The sequence below is a fragment of the Daphnia magna genome, linkage group LG7 (assembly GCF_020631705.1).
Source record: "Daphnia magna isolate NIES linkage group LG7, ASM2063170v1.1, whole genome shotgun sequence".
Lineage (NCBI taxonomy): Eukaryota > Metazoa > Arthropoda > Branchiopoda > Diplostraca > Daphniidae > Daphnia > Daphnia magna.
In genome coordinates this window covers 2,580,726-2,600,339 of record NC_059188.1, presented here as the reverse complement: position 1 = coordinate 2,600,339, position 19,614 = coordinate 2,580,726, and the positions used below count along the sequence as shown (strand labels likewise).

Genomic DNA, 19,614 nt, shown 5'->3' with positions numbered 1-19,614 from the left:
ACTTTCCGACTTTGTAGTCCTTGATACGGTAAATAGTTACACGGAGTGGACGCTAACTGTGATTGAGGAATTTGAGTATTCATACTTGACTGTGAATGAGTAACCGCCGGACAAGTGATTGTTGTGGTACTAGGGGTCGATTTAGGACAATCTAAAGGAATCTGATCACCTTGCGTGTGGATTTCCGCTCTTACAATTTTGATGGGTACGCTGTTTTTAGAACTTTCCTCCTCAGTTTCGAGTGTTACTAAAGATTGGGGCACTAACTCTGATTCTGACCTACTTTGTTGTTCTCCCGAGTGCACTGATTCATACTCTGAATCAGTACTTTCGTAGTATGTTTTTAGACCACAGTGCTTAAAGAGTTCAATTTGTGTCAAAATTGTGGGTTCGGTTAAGAGTAATGCTCTTAAGGCTGTTCCTACTTCTTTGTTTGTTAACTCTATTTTTTTTTCACTTCGAAGTAAATACTGCAATTCAAAAATAAGATCGTCAACAGGAATTTCCGTTATTCTCGTATTTCCGTACTGCTGATAAAACCATGCCCGATCTTGGTTCTCTTCATTTATTAGTTCTAGGTTTTGGAAATCTATAGAGATATCTTCTGTGTTTTCTACCCTATCTGTTGTTTTTTCAAGATCTGTAATTGCCCGTGCCTGTTCTAGAAGTTGATTATATGATAGCAATTCTCTTGTCTCCTCGCCTATCAGGGGTTCGACTACGGTTTCGTCTTGTGATGATACTTGCATATTAAGTACTTCGTTCCACTGATCATCATTTCTCAATTCTTTAATTTCATTGGAATCAAGAAGATCAATATCGGATTGATGTGGGCTATCACTATCTAGTTCGACAACTAGATTTTCGTTATTTCTCAAAATTGACGTCGACCCGCCTCCTGATCTTAAAGGAGTGAACCTTTCACGTACTGATCGAACAAATCTTTGTATTAGTGGTCCTTTTCTTACAGATCTTCTTTCTAAAGTGGTTTCTAAACCGCTATCCTCATTTGCCCTCATCTTTTATAACGAACTAATTCCTAACAAAGCATGTTCTTTTATAACTTATGAAAAGTTATCAAAAAAAAAATTCAACCAGATTAGAAGCCAAAAAACAAAGAGAAGGTAATAAGTAACACTTATTACCATAAAAATTTAAAACAAACAATAAAACAAAAAAAAAACACACGCTATTCAACTTAACACGAAAGCCGAGTTCGACTCCGCTGCCACCAAATGTAAGTTATTAATATTTTAACTTACTTTTTCATTGTCGTTTCTAGTAAAGTTTATTTCAGTAGCACAAAAAATTGGGGAACAACTCTTTAGGAACTGAATTGTAAAAAATGACTCTCGCTATTTTCTATAGAACAAAAGTTTTTATACGGGTTTCATGAAGGTCGAACTACAAGAAAATTAAGTTGAAACGTTTGAAGGGTAAATCAGTCTGTAAAACGTCTAAGGAAGAAATTACATAGAAAAGAGGGGCGTATAGAAAATTAATGTTACGTAAGAATAAAGGGTAGGAAAAATAATGAAAATAATAAAGAATAAATTGTTTTGGTTCTTTACAATAGATACTTACATATGAAAAACGCTACAATAGAAAAATCGTATGGTCTATTGTTAATCACGGATCGTGAATGGAACGTGTATCAGTCCCGCCGTAAGACCGGGAAGGTTCTCTTCGGTTGGCACTAGGTGGCACGTGAGTAGCACGGGACCGATGAGGCAAGAATTCGAAGTCCATTTAGGGGGGGTGGGGGGGGGGTTCGTACCTTGCTTTGGGGTTGTAGTTAGGTATTTTAACGTAGGCACAAGATGGGCATTTGGGCGGGCAACTTTCACCGCAAAGACCATTACAAGTATGTCCGCAACGAAACGTTTTTTTGCACGGTTTGTCACACGGAGCTCGTTTACAAAACTCATAACAGGGGTGGTCACAAACTTCATGAGGACACTCCCATTCACACTTTTTTCGCTGGCAGGCATCGATAAACAAGGGAGTCGACGAGCAGGCACACCGAATTTGCATTACATGATCATTTGATATGAGATTACATCCTACTGTGCTTTGTTTTCCCCCCTTTTCTTGAGTTGTGACAAATCATTAATCAAAACGAACCGAAAGTTTAGTTTATGATTAGAAAAGTATTCGAACGCTAAATGCAAAATATAACAAAACACTTATGATATTACTTCAAGATGGAACTATAATGCAAAAAGATTTTTTTTTGTTTTTGTTTTTTTTTTAGATCTCAAAAAGTTCACGGTTGAGCGCCGTAGGGAACTACCCCCTAGGCCATGCCCGTGCTCCTTTTTGGTCCGTAGACCGAGGCGGAAGTTAGTTCCTCATTGAATGGAATTATGGTACATGCTGATGGACGCAAAGTACACAAAGAAAATGAGTATGAAAACTCAAGTAAACTGGGCAAGTTCGATTTGCTTCCCCAATTCTTAGCAGAAGAATGCCCCACCTGACCATTTACGTGAACCTTCGCACAGTCCTAATGGCTTCTACGTTACTAATAATAGTAATAGATAATTTCGAAACTATCGGGACTGCAACCGGGACTCACGTCAAATTTACTTGTTTAGCGGGGGGTGGCAACTCCCAAAACCGACTTTCTTCCTACACGAGTTTCAATACTTACCTATCATACTTACCATACGAAATTTGCTTCATCAAGTCTTTTATACTGTCGCATAGATGATCGAAAAAAGCTACAGCTCATTATGGCGTCAGTTTAGCTTTAATGCTAAATTTCGCAAACACGGTGAACTAGATTGACAATAATAAAAAATGAACTTTATTCGTCACTTGCTGTGTTACTTATTATTAAGAATCTCAATTATGCTAAACAAATTTTGACACGCAAAAAATGCTACAATAGAAACGGAAACGGTTACGTATACCAACGTATACCAATCCCGCCATAAGACCTAGAAGTTACTCTTCGGTTGCCACCAGGTGGCATATGAGTAGCATATTTCTATGAAATCTTTTGATGGCTGTCTGCTGTCTGCTTAAGTGGGCATTGATGGAATGTTAATTTTTAAAAAGTTTGTACTTCAAATATAGGAACTATCTTGCTTTCGGCGGATTATTCTCAGTTGGAACTTCGAATATTGGCGCATTTGAGCGAATATGCGAAGACGCAGGTCTTTGTTCTGTTCTAGCCAACCCGATGGCGATGTTTTCCGCGGCATTGTATCGGTTTGGAAAAAGAAAAAGCAAGAAGAAGTCAGAGACGATGAAAGGCAAAAAGCGAAACAAATCTGCTACGGGATTGTATGTAAAATTGTTCGACACTGACTGTGTGTGACCTTGTATTTTAGCGTGTAACCAAGCAAACAAAGAAAAGAGGGGAAAGGTGGGATACGGTCCGAAGTGGGCGTATTTCACACCTGAACTCGTCAGATCTTTTTTCGCTCTCGTCAAGCAAACAACATGTCGTGCGATAGCTCTTCGTCCGACTCTAGTTCTTCAAGTTCAAGTTCGGACTCTGATTCCTCGAGCGATGGAGAAGTTAGGAAATTCGAACTTTCTAAAGCTAAATCTACGTGTTTAGCTGGCTGGGTTGTGTCCGGTTTAGGCGAATCGAAAGCTAAGGCGGCTCGGGAAGCTTATAGGCCTAAGCTAAAAAAGTGTCCAGGTTTGCTAGTCAATCCCTCGCTGGACGAAGCCTTTTACATTCGTCTTAGGTCAATCAAATCCTCGTCGGCGTCAAAAGCCAATATAGACCCGGTCGAGAAGATTTATCGTAACCAGACATACAAGATTTTGGACCTCGTCAAACCTTTGATGTTCCTAGCGAGCCGGGTCCAAAAGAAGAAGAAGACGAAGGCAGACAGCAAGGCAATCCGCACAGCTGTTAAGCTATGGGCTGTTCTGTACCACGACGTTACCAGTGCACGCCGTCGGAACATCCTTTCTCAGATATACCCTCAGAACGTCGGGCTCCTGGACGACAAATCTATTCTTCCTACCGGCGGAGATCATCTATTTGGCCCCAAATTCACACAGGCATTGGTAGAACAGGTGAAAACGCTCAACGCACTCGAGAACGCCGGCGGCGGCCAACGCACGTCGGGACAAGGCAGCTCAAGTCATTCTGGCCGGAACTTCGATCATCCTCCACGTTCAGCGTCTTCAGGAGGCAGCCACCGGAACAACAGCTTTAATCGGTATGTGAAAACCTCTCTCGCCTTTTTTGGTTCCTTTGGTGGCCGTATCTCGCTTTTTGCCCATGTGTGGTCTCGCTTGACGCTCGATCCATGGGTTCTTTCTACCGTGTCTGAGGGGTTTCGATTGGAATTTGTTGCCGATCCCATTCAATCTTTCATTCAACCGAACGCACCTATGGACGCGACGCAGCACGAGTTTTGCCAGAAAGAGGTACTCTCTCTTTTAGAGAAGGGAGCGGTAGTAAGGACCGGCCAGGAAGATGGCTTTATTAGTGGAATCTTCCTGATTCCCAAGAGATCAGGAGGTTACCGCCCGATCATTAATCTAAAAGGCCTCAACACTTTTTTGGCCGCTCATAAGTTTAAGATGGAGGGAATTTCAATTGTCAGACACACTATTCGGGAGGGGGACTGGCTCGCAAAGCTGGATTTGAAAGACGCCTACCTTACAGTTCCCATTTTTGCCCATCATCGTAAGTTTCTCCGTTTCAAATGGGGGAGTGATATTTTTGAATTTGTGTCTCTTCCTTTCGGACTGAGCTCTGCTCCTTGGGCCTTTACCAAATTATTGAGGGTTGTAATAGCCCACCTACGCAAGTTGGGCCTTCGCCTAGTTATTTATCTAGACGACATTTTGGTCGTGGCCAGCTCCCCGTTAGCAACTAGACTGGCAGTCAACCAAGTTCGTTCGTTGCTTGAATCGTTGGGGTTCGTGATCAGCGTCGAAAAATTGATGGAGGATCCTGTCCAAGCACTGGAGTATATTGGCCTTTTTATCGACACATTATCCATGAAATTGCTCTTACCAGAAAGAAAGAGGCTAGACATCTATATACTTTGCAAGGCCACGCTGAAAGCGTCCTCTCTTTCTCGGAAGGAGCTCGAGAAGATCATTGGTAATTTGAATTGGGCGGCCGCGGCAGTTGATTTCGCCCAGGCGCATTACAGAGGTCTCCAACTTCTTTTAAATTCTCACCAAGACGCTCCTCGTTGTCAGCTGGAAGATGTTTTCCCACTCTCCAAAGAGGCCCGAGCTGACCTCTACTGGTGGATGTCAGAGGCCAATTTTTCAGCCGGCCGTTCGCTGACTTTTCCAGTCCTGGACATGTCAATATCATCGGACGCGTCGCTCTCTGGTTGGGGAGCAGTTTGCATGGATGTTAGAACAGGTGGACCATGGACTTTGAGTGAAAGTGGGGCTCACATCAACTATCTGGAGCTGCTTGCGGCCCTGAAAGCTCTTCAGTGCTTCACAGAGACTTTGAAGGACTCTGCGGTAGAACTAAGATTGGACAACACCACCGCAGTCAGCTATGTTAATCGTCTGGGGGGGTGCAAGTCCAAAAAACTATGCGAGATCGCCCTGCGCATCTCTGATTGGTGCGAGCAAAGACGCTTGTCACTAAGCGCCATTTTTATTCCGGGAATAACGAATGTTATGGCCGACGCAGAGTCGAGGCGGCCACTCTCGACGGGGGATTGGAAATTAGCTCCCCAGACCTTCAGGAGCATTCAGTTGATTTAGAAAACGGAGCTGGACCTTTTCGCCAGCTCCTGGAACGCGCAATTGCTAGCCTTTGTCAGCCGCTTTCCCCAGCCGGGGGCCTGGAAGACGGACGCCTTCTCGTTCAACTGGAAGGGCCTGTTGGGGTTCTGCTTCCCCCCATTCAACCTGATCCCATTTTGTCTCACCAAGATCCGACAAGAGCAAGCAGAAATAGTCCTCGTGGCTCCGTACTGGCCCAGCCAATTCTGGTTCCCATCCCTAATGGAACTGGCGACGGACATTCCGGTTCTGCTGTTTCCGTCCAAGTCATTGCTGACATCCCCGTTGCGGGAGTGTCATCCGTTGACCGTGAGCGAAGCGATTCGCCTGATCGCCTGGCGGCTCTCCGGAGATGTCTTGGAGAGCGCGGCCTTTCGCCAAAAGTTATCGAGCTCGTTTTCGGAGCCGCTCGGAACAATACACACGCTACATACCAGTCCGCTTGGGTGTCTTGGAGTAGCTGGTGTCTTGAACGGGCTATCGATCCCCTGTTGGCTGGTGTCAACGACGTCTTGACTTTTCTCTCCGATTATTTTGATTCCGGAAGGAGCTACAGCACCGTAAACATAGCCCGCTCCATGCTATCCACTACTCTTTCTATGACAGGAGAGGGGACAGAAGTTGGAAAAGACCCGCTGGTCACTAAACTTATGAAGGGAATTTACAATAAAAAACCTCCTTTGCCTAAATACGGATCCACTTGGGACCCTTCAATTGTCCTGTCTCATTTTAACTCTAAAGCAAATGGCCCAGGTGAGCTGTCTATTTTAGAACTAGCTCGTAAGTCAACTACTCTCCTAGCGATGACATCTTTATCGAGATGTGCCGATCTCGCCTCAATTCGTCTGCAGTCCATCAGCTTTTCGGGACGGGGGGCAGCCTTTTCTCTAGACCGTCCGAGAAAGGCCCAGCATGCAGGCCCCTTGCATTCCCTATCTATCGGAGCCTGGAGCCAAAACCCCGCAATCTGCCCGGTGTTCTGCCTACGTCAATATATCGACAGGACGGCATCACTTCGTAACGAGTCGAATAACAATTCGTTGTTTATTGGCTCGACGAAACCACACAAGCCGGTATCCAGTTCTACAATCGGACGCTGGATCAAGGATCAGCTCAAAGAAGCCGGAATAGACACAACTGTTTACTCGGCCCATTCAGTTAGAGGAGCAGCGGCCTCCAAGGCGGTCAGTAATGGGGTCCCTATTCAGTCTATACTGAACCAGGGCCACTGGGCAAGCGAATCCACTTTCGCACGATTCTATAAAAGAGTCATTCCATCTAGCGATAAAACAGTTGGCAGCTCTATCCTGCGGACTATTAGCGACTCCGAAGAAGCCTAAGTTGTCCCTTATGTCTGCTGTGGTTATGTTGATTCCCCCCTGATTGTCATTTGCTTCGAAGACACAGTCAGTGTCGAACAATTTTACATACAATTGTAGAATTGTTCGAGCGAGCGAAGCTCGTGAAGAACAATTTAGATTGTTTGGAAAATGAAGGTGAAGACACTGACTGTCTTTCATCCCGCCATCCCGCCCCGCTTCATTTTCGTCTGTTTTGTTTTTGTATGTTCGTTTGTTGTAAAACCTTAATATGTTTCTTTATTTTGGCTACAGTGGCAACAGGAGCAATTTTAGCCGCAGGCCCAATTATTTCAACAACAACAACAACAACGGAGGCAATAGCAAGAAGGGCCGGGATCACGCTAACAACAACAATCCCGAAAAATAATGTTAAATCTCGTTAAGATGGCCAAAATCCCTTTGTGCTACCAAGTTCTGACGAGTTCAGGTGTGAAATACGCCCACTTCGGACCGTATCCCACCTTTCCCCTCTTTTCTTTGTTTGCTTGGATACACGCTAAAATACAAGGTCACACACAGTCAGTGTCTTCACCTTCATTTTCCAAACAATCTAAATTGTTCTTCACGAGCTTCGCTCGCTCGAACAATTCTACAATTGTTTACGGCATGGGATGTAAAAGTTTAGCCGAACAGTTGACAGTCGGGGAAGAAGGGGCTCAACTCTTTGTGAACACTTTCCACGCAACGTATCCTAGTAAGTTAATCGTGTGTATTGTCGATTCTGGATATAGCCTAATCTTTCTAATCTGATTACATCAATGCCTTTTAGGTATACAAAGCTTTATAACAAACACAGTTAACCAGTGCCGCACGAATGGATTTGATGATGTTGATGCCTAATTTTCTTGACAGGTCAACCGATGTGGAAAAAAATTCAGGAGGAAAATGAATTGAGCTGCTGACATTGGCCTATTCTGGAATACATCAGTCTGCATCATAATCAGAAAGGTAATATTGCCTCTTTTAATTCCTTATCCAGTTGTAGCTATGACTTGAGTCTGCGTAGATAAATTTCTTAGCTTTATTTAAAATTTGAGGCTGTGATAACTTTTTGAAAACGACAAGATATTTTCTAAACTAAAGCTTCACTAGATGTACCCAAAAGCAAGCAATCTTTATTTCAACATATAGATAGCAATTACTTGTTACACCAAAAGTACCCCGCCAGGGTGTGTTCTGTTATTTCCCGCCCGAATTATTTTGGGTAGCTTTTTTCTCAGAATTTATTAATCACATCGTCATGGTTTCAACTGCGCTAGGTTGGTTTACGTTAACGATCACATCATCGCCGTGTCTGATCCTTTTCGATTGCACTATATGATGCAGCGAGTGTGGGTGTATGTCGAAAATATAAATTACGCAGAAACCTCCATAGAAGGGAAACTTGTGTGATTAGCATCACACACACACACACACACACAAGAGAATCCAAACACATCCTTTGTTATTCAGATTATTTTCCCCTTTTTTTTTTTTTTTATGTGTAAGGACAAGAGAAGGAAAACGCTGGAACTGTGTGCTACAATCATGATTCTTCTTATATTCTCCTCCGCTGGAAAACGATACTTTATTGTGTCATGACCAAGATGCTTAACAGGCGTCGGAAACAAAAAAAGAGGTTTGTCTTCCAACAAATGAATACAGACTTACTTGACTCCCAATTACAACTCGAAAGGTCAAGCGTTGGAATGGGATTGGCCCCCATTGCAATGCAAGACTGAATAGAGAGGTAAGAGCCCTCAGCTGATGTCACGATGTGGATCATATAGTACAGCAATATGATCTCCGTCCGGGCAGGTCTGGAGGTTACTCGATAACAAGTCAATCAAGTGCTTAGCGCAACCCTTTTTTTCTTTTTTTTCTTTTTCAATAACTAAAATCCAAACTGGCTAACCAAAACTTCTAACATCTAGTCCGAATATTTGAGCATTTCCTTTTAAGGGAATTTCAGATTGAAATTAGGAAATTAACATTAGTGATGGAAATGCAAACTAAAAAATTTTACGCTACATCCTGCTACGCAATTAAAAACGGTAAAGATAAGTGGATTTCAACCTTGCCCAATTCAATGTTAATTGGCAAATGCAATCAATTGAAGCAATGTTCTATGCTACGCAACTAAATAGCTATATAAATTATACCAGACTGATGAATACCAATGATGTAAATCTCACTAATGTTCTAGTGTATAAATGCGTTCAGCAATTACAATGTTGTAGGGAAACAAATCGCTTTCATTAGCTTTATTTGATACAAAATAAAAAGAACGAGGGGATTTGTTAACGGCATTGTATCTGTATTCAACAATTCATTTGGAAACATTCGTATGGAAAACGACTAGTGAATGCATAAATGGAAATACTTATTTTGGAACGAGGACTGTAAATGATAAAATCAAATCGGAATATTCCATCATCGAGCTTGATGGACAGCGCAATTTTCACGATTAATAGTACTTGGGAGCATCAGTGTAGTAGGATGGGGTTGCATAGGTAGTTGTGTAGTAAGCTGGAGCCTCGGTGTAGTAGCCGGGAGTAGCATAGGTTGTTGAGGAGCTTCGGTGTAGTAAACCGGAGCGGCATATGTTGTAGTGTAGTACTTCGGGGCTTCTGTATAATAGCTTGGGGCAGCATATGTTGTAGTGTATTGTGGAGCCGAATATTTGGGAGCCTCAGTGTAGTAAACTGGAGCAGCGTAAGTGGTGGTGTAGTACTTGGGGGCCTCGGTGTAGTAGCTTGGGGCACCATACGTTGTGTATTCGGATGCCTTTTTTGTGTAGTATTGCGGAGACTCAGTGTAATAAGCTGGAGCGGCGTAAGTGGTGGTGTAGTATTCAGCTTTCGTCGTATAATACTCCGGGGCTTTAGTTGTGTAGTATTCAGCAGCCTCAGTATAGTAAGATTGAGCAGCATAAGTTGTGGTGTAGTAGCTAGGTTCGACGTAGTACGAAGGAGCAGTCGTGGTGTAGTAACTTGGGGCAGCGTAGTTCTTCGGGGCTTCAGTGTAGTAGGTCGGCTCGGAGTAGTAAGATGGGGCGGCTTCAGTGTAGTAAGTTGGTGCTACGTAATAGTTGGGCGCCTCTGTAGTTGTGTAGTACGACACGGTTGTCAGTGTAGCTTGGAGCAGAGTAATATTTTGGGGCCTCGGTGTAGTAAACTGGTGAAGCGTAAGTTGTGGTGTAATACTCAGGGGCCTTTGTGGTATAGTAGGTGGGAGCCTCGGTGTAGTAGCTTGGAGTGGCATACGTTGTCGTGTAATATACTGGCGCTTCTGTGTAATAGCTCGGTGCGGAGTAGTATTTTGGTTCCTCCGTATAGTAAGTCGGAGCTGCATACGTGGTGGTGTAGTATTCAGGAGCCTTGGTGCTGTAATACTTGGGAGCCTCGGTGTAGTAAGTGGGGGCCGCATATGTTGTGGGGTAGTACTCGGGCGCCTTTGTAGTGTAATAACTGGGGGCAGCATACGTCGTGGTGTTGTACGGCGCAGCAGTGGTGTAGTACGGCGCAGCAGTAGTCGTCTGGTATGAATAACTACCGTACTCGGAAGAAGACGAATCCATCGGCACACCCATGGTCCACCCAGCCATCAGTGACACGACAGCCAGTAGCAGCATAATACCATAAAAAGCTGCTGCAATCAAACCATTGGTTTTAATAAATCAGTTACATAATTGCAGTCATCAAAACTTTCAACAATCAATCCACCTCTATATACAACATACAAATCCTTTAACTCAACAATTGCATTGTCATATTAACACACAAAAAAGGATGAGACAAGTTGAAATGTATACTTTACCCATAATTGCAGGCTGCGACTTGAAGACACTAAATTAACTCAGCTATTTTTGTTTTTTTGTTTGGTTTTTTCGTTTTGTTATTTATGTTTAGTGATTTTCGTCATAGTAGTCATAGCGTAGTAAGGATTCACTATGGAGGTCCCTTACAAGTTAGAAGTGATTGCTTTGACTACAATCATCATTAAACTGGGTGTCTCAGTTTTCCCATATTCTGGCAAAAATCAACCTCCAAAATTTGGAGATTATGAAGCTCAAAGACATTGGATGGAAATTACGGTTAACTTACCCATACAGGATTGGTAGGTTTGATGTCGAGATAGGTTGGCTGATATTATTCATAGGATATCCATCTCATCAGGTATAGAAATACAACAGACAATGATTTATTGTACTGGGGACTGGATTACCCTCCTCTCACAGCATATCAAAGCTACCTAACTGGATCGGTGGCTAAGAAAATCAACCAAGACTATGTAAAACTCCATGTGTCTCAGGGATTTGAAAACTTTGACCACCAATATTTCATGAGGATGTCCGTCCTTGTGTCTGATTGTATTTTCTTTGTCAGTGCACTTTATTTTTACATTAGAAGCTTGAAGATGAGTAATAAGTACAAATGGGTTTTCTTTGCTTTGTCCTCACACTCTGGACTCACCCTTATAGATTATGGTCATTTTCAGTACAATTGTGTTTCGTTGGGGTTGACCTTGTGGGCAATCATTTTTGTTTCTCAGGGAAAGAATGTGTTAGCAGCAATTGCCTTTTCAGCTGCCTTAAACTTTAAGCAGATGGAGTTGTATCATGCAATACTTCTATTTGCTGGCTTCTATTTGCTGGCTTCCTGTCAACCTAAAGGTTCCTCACTTCCCTCCCAACTAAAGAATTTGGTCCAGATTGGCGCTGCCACAGTGGCGACCTTTGCAATCATTTGGTATCCATTTCTTCAAATTCATGATTGGCTTTTACAGCAAGTCATCGTCAGACTCTTTATTCCTTTTCAGCGTGGAATCTTTGAAGACTATGTCGCCAATTTTTGGTGCACGCTAAATGTTGTGATCAAAATCAAACGACTATTAAACCCAACCTCAATCGCCTCGGGAACTATCACCTAGGCCATGCCCGTGCCTGAAAGAAAAAGTCAGGACGTTGATTCGAACGGATTCGAATGCAACGAGCACTAAGTACGGTCACATTATTGGAGGAATGACCGTGTGCTTGGTTCGTGATTTGGGGTCACAAGTGATAGCTGCAAGCTGATATCACTCGAACCACTGCACCAACCCGACTAAGCGTATACTTACCTATCATACTTACCATACGAAATTTGCTTCATCAAGTCTTTTATACTGTCTCATAGATGATCGAAAAAAGCTGCAGCTCATTATGGCGTCAGTTTAGCTTTAATGCTAAATTTCGCAAACACGGTGAACTAGATTGACAATAATAAAAAATGAACTTTATTCGTCACTTGCTGTGTTACTTATTATTAAGAATCTCAATTATGCTAAACAAATTTTGACACGCAAAAAATGCTACAATAGAAACGGAAACGGTTGCACTCACGGATCGTGACTGGAACATGTATACCAATCCCGCCATAAGACCTAGAAGTTACTCTTCGGTTGCCACCAGGTGGCATATGAGTAGCATATTTCTATGAATATGAAATCTTTTGATGGCTGTCGTTCGGCCCGTTACATTGGCGATTGTATGGAAGTGAAAATGACTAGCTGGTTGGTTACTACAGTCAGTATGTCGTATTGTGCACGTCATATTCGCCTTGTTTTCTGTAGATGACAGAAAACGGCAGAAACGACAAGAAGACTCATGCCTGAACAGATTCGTTCTGTTCTGTTATAATCTAGTAAATGCTTTTGTATTGTACAAATGCAATTTTAGTTTCGATCGAACTGATCACACCGGAATCTTTTCAGCCTTGTTAGATTGTGGGGTAAATGATGTCGCTGTGCGCACTGCAAAAATGTTTTTCTTTTTCTCGTAGAAGCCGACTTTGAATAAAATGTAAAACAAAACAAAAACTCAAGCAATCATTTTAGTTTATATTGTTATGAATTGGATTCTGGGAAACTAATTCGAAGGCAACGTTATATCCACTTCAAGAGAAACAGACGAATGATTGTCGTCGGAGAGAAAAGGAGGGAAGAAGCGGGAAGAAGAGCAAAAAGAAAAAGGGATGGCATTGAGTTTAGTACAGCGAAGACGAGTGCAGACGTTCTGGGGTAGATGGCTAGCTGGGAAAGTGTGGCTGGCTTTGCCCAGCAATCGAAGGTGTGATGGCTTAAAGAGAGAGAGAGAAGAAGACAGGAGAGAGCGAGAGAGACTGAAGGTGAAATACAGAGAGAGAGGCGCCAGGCATAACGATATAAATATGTAAAAATTTGCCATGTTGATTGAATACTGGCTGATGGGTAGGTCGAATGAGGTTAAGGCTATGTTACCCCCAAAAACAAAGATTGTTTTTCTTTGCTATTTTTCAATCTTGAAATTTTTGTTTTGGGGGTTATGGGCTTATTTTGAAAACGGCCCTTAAGATTAGTTTACTTGATTGCGCCTTCCCAATTATTGCTGCTTATTCCCCCCCCCCATGCGTTTACAAAATAAACAGCTAAATCTAATAGTCTACCCTAACGGACATTAACTTAGATGAACTCGCTGCAGCTCATTCCGACTTCTTAAAGCCGCATCATCACCACAACTTTGAGCAGTCCGAGGGTCACGACAAGAATTTATTTACATTTCTGCCTGATTTATATAAAACAGAATTAAAACATATTTGTGATGGTTAACTGCAGAGAACGTGAAAAAAGAATGGGTTTGGTCGTCCTATTAATCCACCGTTTATAATTCATGTGGACACCTAATTTCCTCCATTTGGAGTTTATAGCCTTTGCTTTCCATGTAACCAGCCAGTGTGGTCATTATTCCAATCGTTATTCAAACTTGCGTCACTCTTTCATCCATCGTCGACCTGCAATTAGCATTAGATAAACACTCATTAGTAACGCATACGGTATCACGCATAGTAACGGCGCTATAGCGAACCAACACCGTTACCAAACGAAAAACGTTTTATCAAGTCTTTTATACTGTACCAAAGAGACTGGCAAAACGCTACGGCTCTTTATGGCACAAGTTTACGTTTCATGTTAAATTTCGCAAACAGAATAAACTGAATTGACAATAATAACAAATGAACTTTATTCGTTACTTCTTTTTTATTATCTATTGAATAGAATCTTGTTTATGCTAGATAGATACTTACATATGAAAAACGCTACAATAGAAAAATCGTATGGTCTATTGTTAATCACGGATCGTGAATGGAACGTGTATCAGTCCCGCCGTAAGACCGGGAAGGTTCTCTTCGGTTGGCACTAGGTGGCACGTGAGTAGCACGGGACCGATGAGGCAAGAATTCGAAGTCCATTTAGGGGGGGTTTGTACCATGGGGTTTGTACCATGCTTTGGGGTTGTAGTTAGGTATTTTAACGTAGGCACAAGATGGGCATTTGGGCGGGCAACTTTCACCGCAAAGACCATTACAAGTATGTCCGCAACGAAACATTTTCTTGCACGGTTTGTCACACGGAGCTCGTTTACAAAACTCATAACAGGGGTGGTCACAAACTTCATGAGGACACTCCCATTCACACTTTTTTCGCTGGCAGGCGTCGATAAACAAGGGAGTCGACGAGCAGGCACACCGAATTTGCATTACATGATCATTTGATATGAGATTACATCCTACTGTGCTTTGTTTTTCCCCCTTTTCTTGAGTTGTGACAAATCATTAATCAAAACGAACCGAAAGTTTAGTTTTTGATTAGAAAAGTATTCGAACGCTAAATGCAAAATATAACAAAACGCTTATGATATTACTTCAAGATGGAACTATAATGCAAAAAGATTTTTTTTTGTTTTTTTTTTTTTTTAGATCTCAAAAAGTTCACGGTTGAGCGCCGTAGGGAACTGCCACCTAGGCCATGCCCGTGCTCCTTTTTGGTCCGTAGACCGAGGCGGAAGTTAGTTCCTCATTGAATGGAATTATGGTACATGCTGATGGACGCAAAGTACACAAAGAAAATGAGTGTGAAAACTCAAGTAAACTGGGCAACTTCGATTTACTTCCCCAATTCTTAGCAGAAGAATGCCCCACCTGACCATTTACGTGAACCTTCGCACAGTCCTAATCGTTTCTACGTTACTACCCCGTGGGTAGATAATTTCGAAACTATCGGGACTGCAACCGGGACTCACGTCAAATTTACTTGTTTAGCGGGGGGTGGCAACTCCCAAAACCGACTTTCTTCCTACTCGAGTTTCACTTTTCTTTTTTTTCCATTACCATACTTACCAAGTCTCTCGTTCGGCTGGATCCTTATCCTTTATCTTCTTGTAGGAGCAGAGAGAGACTGAGCCACTCCTACAGGGAGCCGTCCGCTCCCTATAGATGGAAAAGCAGTCTTGAAGTTTCAATAATCATTGGTAAGTGCGCCATTTTGCCACCAGGTGGCTCGGTATTCCTACATGTTTCTGTTGTGCGTTGTCTGCTGCAACCTGCAAAGCAACGCGTGAAAAACTCAAAATGTCGGTTTCGCTGGGATCTGCATCGGTAGTTAATCCCCTAATAGAAAGATAAATTTAAAATGATTGCTACCAGTCCGCTCGCAGAATGTTTGCTGTAACTTCTCAAATAATTCCTTACAGACTTACTTAAAATCTAGCAGAATAAATGCAGCAGGTATCATTGGAAACTCAAGTTTTTTTTTAGACATAAAAAACCTTATTTTTCTAAATTACATAGTAGGTTAACTGATACGTCCAGTTATAAATCAATTTCTAAGCGGATTACATGATGTTACTTTGATATTGTCATGTGTTTATCATTATTTACTAGAATCCAAGAAGGTGTGCTGAATCATACATTTGCTGAATTTTTTGTTGTCGCAACCAGTTGTTGTAATACTTTCTTTGTGCAGACCTTAACTTTTAATTACTCTATGAGATTGTATTTTTAAAATGTCCTCCCTAACAATTGTATCTTTAAAATGTCCTCCCTAACAATTGTATCTAATTTATTTTATTTTATGTCATAGGTACTGCTTAACTGGACATTGATGGCAGGTTAATTTTTAAAAAGTTTGTACTTCAAATATAGTGTTGCGGTACGATCGTACCGAGTCTCCCTAGGTGTGTATACGTGTGTGTGTACGGTAGGTACACCGCCCACCTCCTAGTCTCTCCCCCAGTTTCCCTGTGTGTGTGTGTGTGTGTGTGACTTGCCAGAGGGGTCGTGGGTGTGTTGGTGACAAGGAAGAGCTCTCTTTGGACACTTGACAGACGACTGGGCTAGTAGAGGGTTGGACGTTAGTCCGTGGAAAATACAAGAGTATATCCCATTTGGACTTGCTTGTCTCGCTTTCTTGCTGGGGTAAAGGTGTAAGAGGGATCGGGATAGGTGAGTCCACAACAATAGGAACTATCTTGCTTTCGGCGGATTATTGACGCGATAAGATCACGTCAGCATGCACCTATCACTTGTTACTCCAAATCACAAACCAAGCACACGGTCATTCCTCCGACACCGTGACCGTACTTAGTGCCCGTTGCATTTGATTTCGTTCGAATCCATGACCCGACCTGAGCAACTAACTTCCGCCTCGACCTACGGGCCATTAAGGAGATCGGGCATGGCCTATTGGGCAGTTCCCGACGGCGCTCAACCGTGATTTTAGTCTAAATATCTTTTGAATTTGTACTAAGACCCTTTTAGTGTTAAGAAAAACATATAAAGCCGTTGTATGGTAAAGTTTTGAAATGCAGCTATAGCTATAGTAGCCTTGGCTAGTCAACACTTGAAATAAAATTTCATAGGCAGGATTTTGTTTACTTTTAGAAAGAGAAATTTATAATGCATGCAGAGGTTACAGATAGTACACACACATTAGCCTACATAGACCTACTGTGTGTTTTCAAAAGCCGAATGTGTGCTTTATCTTACGTACCTAATTATCTTCTTTAATCAATTAATGCAAGTAATGCTGAGCGGTAGGATCCAGAAGTATCATCCTGTTGAGGAAAACAGAAGCTTAATTTTCTCCTTACTTGTTTCGGAAACTGCATAGTTTATTATATGTTTACGATGTTTATACTATAGCCGAGTTCAACTTACCGACACATCACTACTAAGTGAAACTGAATAGATGTTTTGATAGGCAGTTTTAATGTTACCGAGATCGGTCTCACAACGACTAATTGTTAAGCGCATAAGATCTCGGTCTTCTGTTCCAACTCCAGCAATAGACTCATGGAACCGGGAAGCAAAGTATTTTGCCTTGTCGCGACTATATTGCACTGGAGAAAAAAGTAATTCTGTTTAAGCATTTTCCGTCTTACTTCCAATGCAATAGGAATAATAAATCATACGAATGGACACAAGAGCATTTCCCATGTCCCTTCCCTCAAATTCGGTGGTAACAACGGTAGTGAGCGAAGTTCCATATTTTTCTTCGTAGAGAACGGCTACTTCGTCCACGTGAACATAGTTGCGCAAAGAAAACACGTCTATGTAAAGATCTTCGTTGGTTCCTTCAATTGCGGGACCTGAGCATAAATTCCTATACTTGCATTACTTCGTTAACTTTTACGCCAACACGCTGCATTTGATTAAGTAGATAGGCTAGTATACCTCCTTCGTACAAATCGTCGACATCTTTCTCCACTGCTGTCATATTCAGAAAAGTACTTTCATCTCTGAGTCCCTGTCAATAATGGAAAATATATATATATGTATCCGTTTAAGGTTATCTAGAAGCCAAGCTGAAACAAACTAAGAAAATGGCCATCTGTTAAAAACGAATTACTCTACTCCGTTCATGTCCAAATAAATCAGAATTAAATTTCAAAATAGAAAGGTCCTTATTGTGCTGTTGGACATTCTCAATTTAGTAAGTCAAGGTTGATATACCTCTGCCATTTGAATCAAAAGTTGTTGGTAAGCACCACTTGTGTCGCCCTCTATTTCCGACACTAGTGAGTGCCCATAATCTAGAATCGAAAATAACATCAGGCTAGACATACGATTTTTTATGACTATAGTCAATACAATAATGTTATTTACGATTAGGCGAAAAAACTGAACTTACAGTCGAGGAAAAAGGTTCTGATTTCTGACAACTCTTGATTAGATCTACTCATTATGATTTCCGTTAAAGATTTTTCATCCGTTCCAGGTCGGGCCATCGTCTCATGTAGTTCAATCGATAGAAATTTTATCATGCCGTGGGTAAGCATAATCGTAAGAGTTTTAAAGTTCCCAGTCAAGTCTGACTGAAGATCATTGGCCAAATTCTAGGACAAACAACAAATGCCATTGTGAATTTGTTATCGGCATTGCTATAAAGTAACTTCATTCTTACTCCATGTTGATTGTTGTAAGTTGTCGTGATGACGTCTCTTTGCGATGCAGTTCGATAGCAAAGGACGCTGATGATTTTGTCTTCATCAGTTCCCCAACCGTCAATGGCGTCGAATAGACGAGCCGCATCGTTATTCGGATCAAATGGATTGGCCGGAAACAAAGTCGGTAGATCCTATATACATAAATAACAAAATTCAAATACATGTTAAGCTAAATCACTGCATAACGTACTTGTCCCAAAACTATTCCAGAAAACAAAACCAAGCAAATGAATAAAGTTTTCATTTTTGGACGTTCAGTGAAAATTCTTCGTTGGACCTTTGTCGCAAATGTCGGTATCACACTATTCTAAACATGAATAACTAGTTTTACGTGAATATATGTCGAGCCGCTATCGTGAAAACTCGAAATCTTGCTGGTGCAATAACTGTTTCATAATCACTTTTAATTAATTACTTTTATGACATTATAAATTAAGGTGAAAACATGTAAAAAGCACGCCTGTATAGTGATTTCAGACGTAGCCCTATAAGCATTTCGTTCATTCCACTAGCCTTGGCTGTGTCGCATTCGTTTTATTTGAAGGCGAATAAAATCCAGAGTTATAAAAATCGACTAATCCGCTTGACCATATTAACAGTCTGAACTTAAACAGGTAATAAAATGTTTGGCGATAGTACTGTAACCATGGAGGAGCAAGTTGCCGCTAATCGGACTTTGAAGTTGTAAAGCCTTTTTTTTTTAAAGCGGCTTCCTTTCATTTGTCGAAAAGTCTGGGTGGGACGTATATAAGCTCACATTCCGTGAATCTGAAAATCCAAAAATGCTAGCAATCAATCAGCATGTTAAATCACGGAAAGACGCCTCGATACTTTTCTTTGTAGGAAAGTGGAGCAGCCTTGAAACAAAAACGCGAACGGATGGAGCAAAACACCCGCCATATATACTCCGAAACGTATGCATATTGAAATAATTGTTGGACATTAACTTGGCAAAGTGGCCATTCCAACTTCTTTTCTCGAACATTCATCCCATACGTCATTGAATGACCCAGTTGCTAGATTTGGTCCGATATGTCCTTCAAGCACCGATTGCTGCGTCTTATAAGTGAACGCTCGTCCAAAAGACTATTCAATAATCTTAATATTTACTGTAAGAATAAGTAAACTCATACGGAAAGTATAAAGTTCTTCTTTGCATATTTTCAACCAATGGGCATGATGCAAGGATCATAGCTAATATTCGTATTCTTGAATTGAATGTTGGCAAAGCGATGACTC

General features: G+C 41.7%; 3 protein-coding genes, 1 long non-coding RNA gene and 1 pseudogene across 5 annotated transcripts; 2 read left to right on the top strand and 3 right to left on the bottom strand.

Annotated features, from left to right (window-relative positions):
• Positions 1-3,450: 3,450 nt before the first annotated feature.
• On the top strand, positions 3,451-7,612 carry LOC116922120 (bromodomain-containing protein DDB_G0270170-like). The gene is made up of 2 exons (XM_045176084.1): positions 3,451-4,187; positions 7,347-7,612. Exons 1-2 carry the CDS (start codon positions 3,451-3,453, stop codon positions 7,459-7,461), a joined length of 852 nt encoding a protein of 283 aa, XP_045032019.1. The 3' UTR covers positions 7,462-7,612.
• A 1,344-nt stretch (positions 7,613-8,956) lies between these two features.
• LOC123474166 lies at positions 8,957-10,752 on the bottom strand (annotated as a pseudogene).
• Positions 10,750-12,360, top strand: LOC123474060 (dolichyl pyrophosphate Man9GlcNAc2 alpha-1,3-glucosyltransferase-like). Of its 2 annotated transcripts, XR_006648684.1 has the most exons (3): positions 10,750-11,192; positions 11,252-12,184; positions 12,251-12,360. XR_006648684.1 is itself a non-coding variant. In XM_045175883.1 (2 exons), exons 1-2 carry the CDS (start codon positions 11,026-11,028, stop codon positions 12,003-12,005), a joined length of 921 nt encoding a protein of 306 aa, XP_045031818.1. In that variant the 5' UTR covers positions 10,750-11,025; the 3' UTR covers positions 12,006-12,360. The 2 variants fall into 2 exon arrangements, 1 of the variants encoding a protein (XP_045031818.1); XM_045175883.1 differs by having other exon boundaries at positions 11,252-12,360.
• On the bottom strand, positions 12,026-14,819 carry LOC123474061. The gene is made up of 2 exons (XR_006648685.1): positions 14,177-14,819; positions 12,026-13,882 (listed from the first exon to the last, which is right to left on the bottom strand). It is a non-coding gene; the product is annotated as an uncharacterized LOC123474061 (long non-coding RNA).
• A 1,961-nt stretch (positions 14,820-16,780) lies between these two features.
• LOC116926187 (annexin B11) lies at positions 16,781-18,725 on the bottom strand. The gene is made up of 8 exons (XM_032933003.2): positions 18,566-18,725; positions 18,333-18,506; positions 18,060-18,264; positions 17,882-17,961; positions 17,603-17,675; positions 17,341-17,517; positions 17,087-17,268; positions 16,781-16,983 (listed from the first exon to the last, which is right to left on the bottom strand). The coding sequence occupies exons 1-8, from the start codon at positions 18,617-18,619 to the stop codon at positions 16,933-16,935; spliced, it is 996 nt and encodes a 331-aa protein (XP_032788894.2). The 5' UTR covers positions 18,620-18,725; the 3' UTR covers positions 16,781-16,932.
• Between the last annotated feature and the right edge of the window lie 889 nt (positions 18,726-19,614).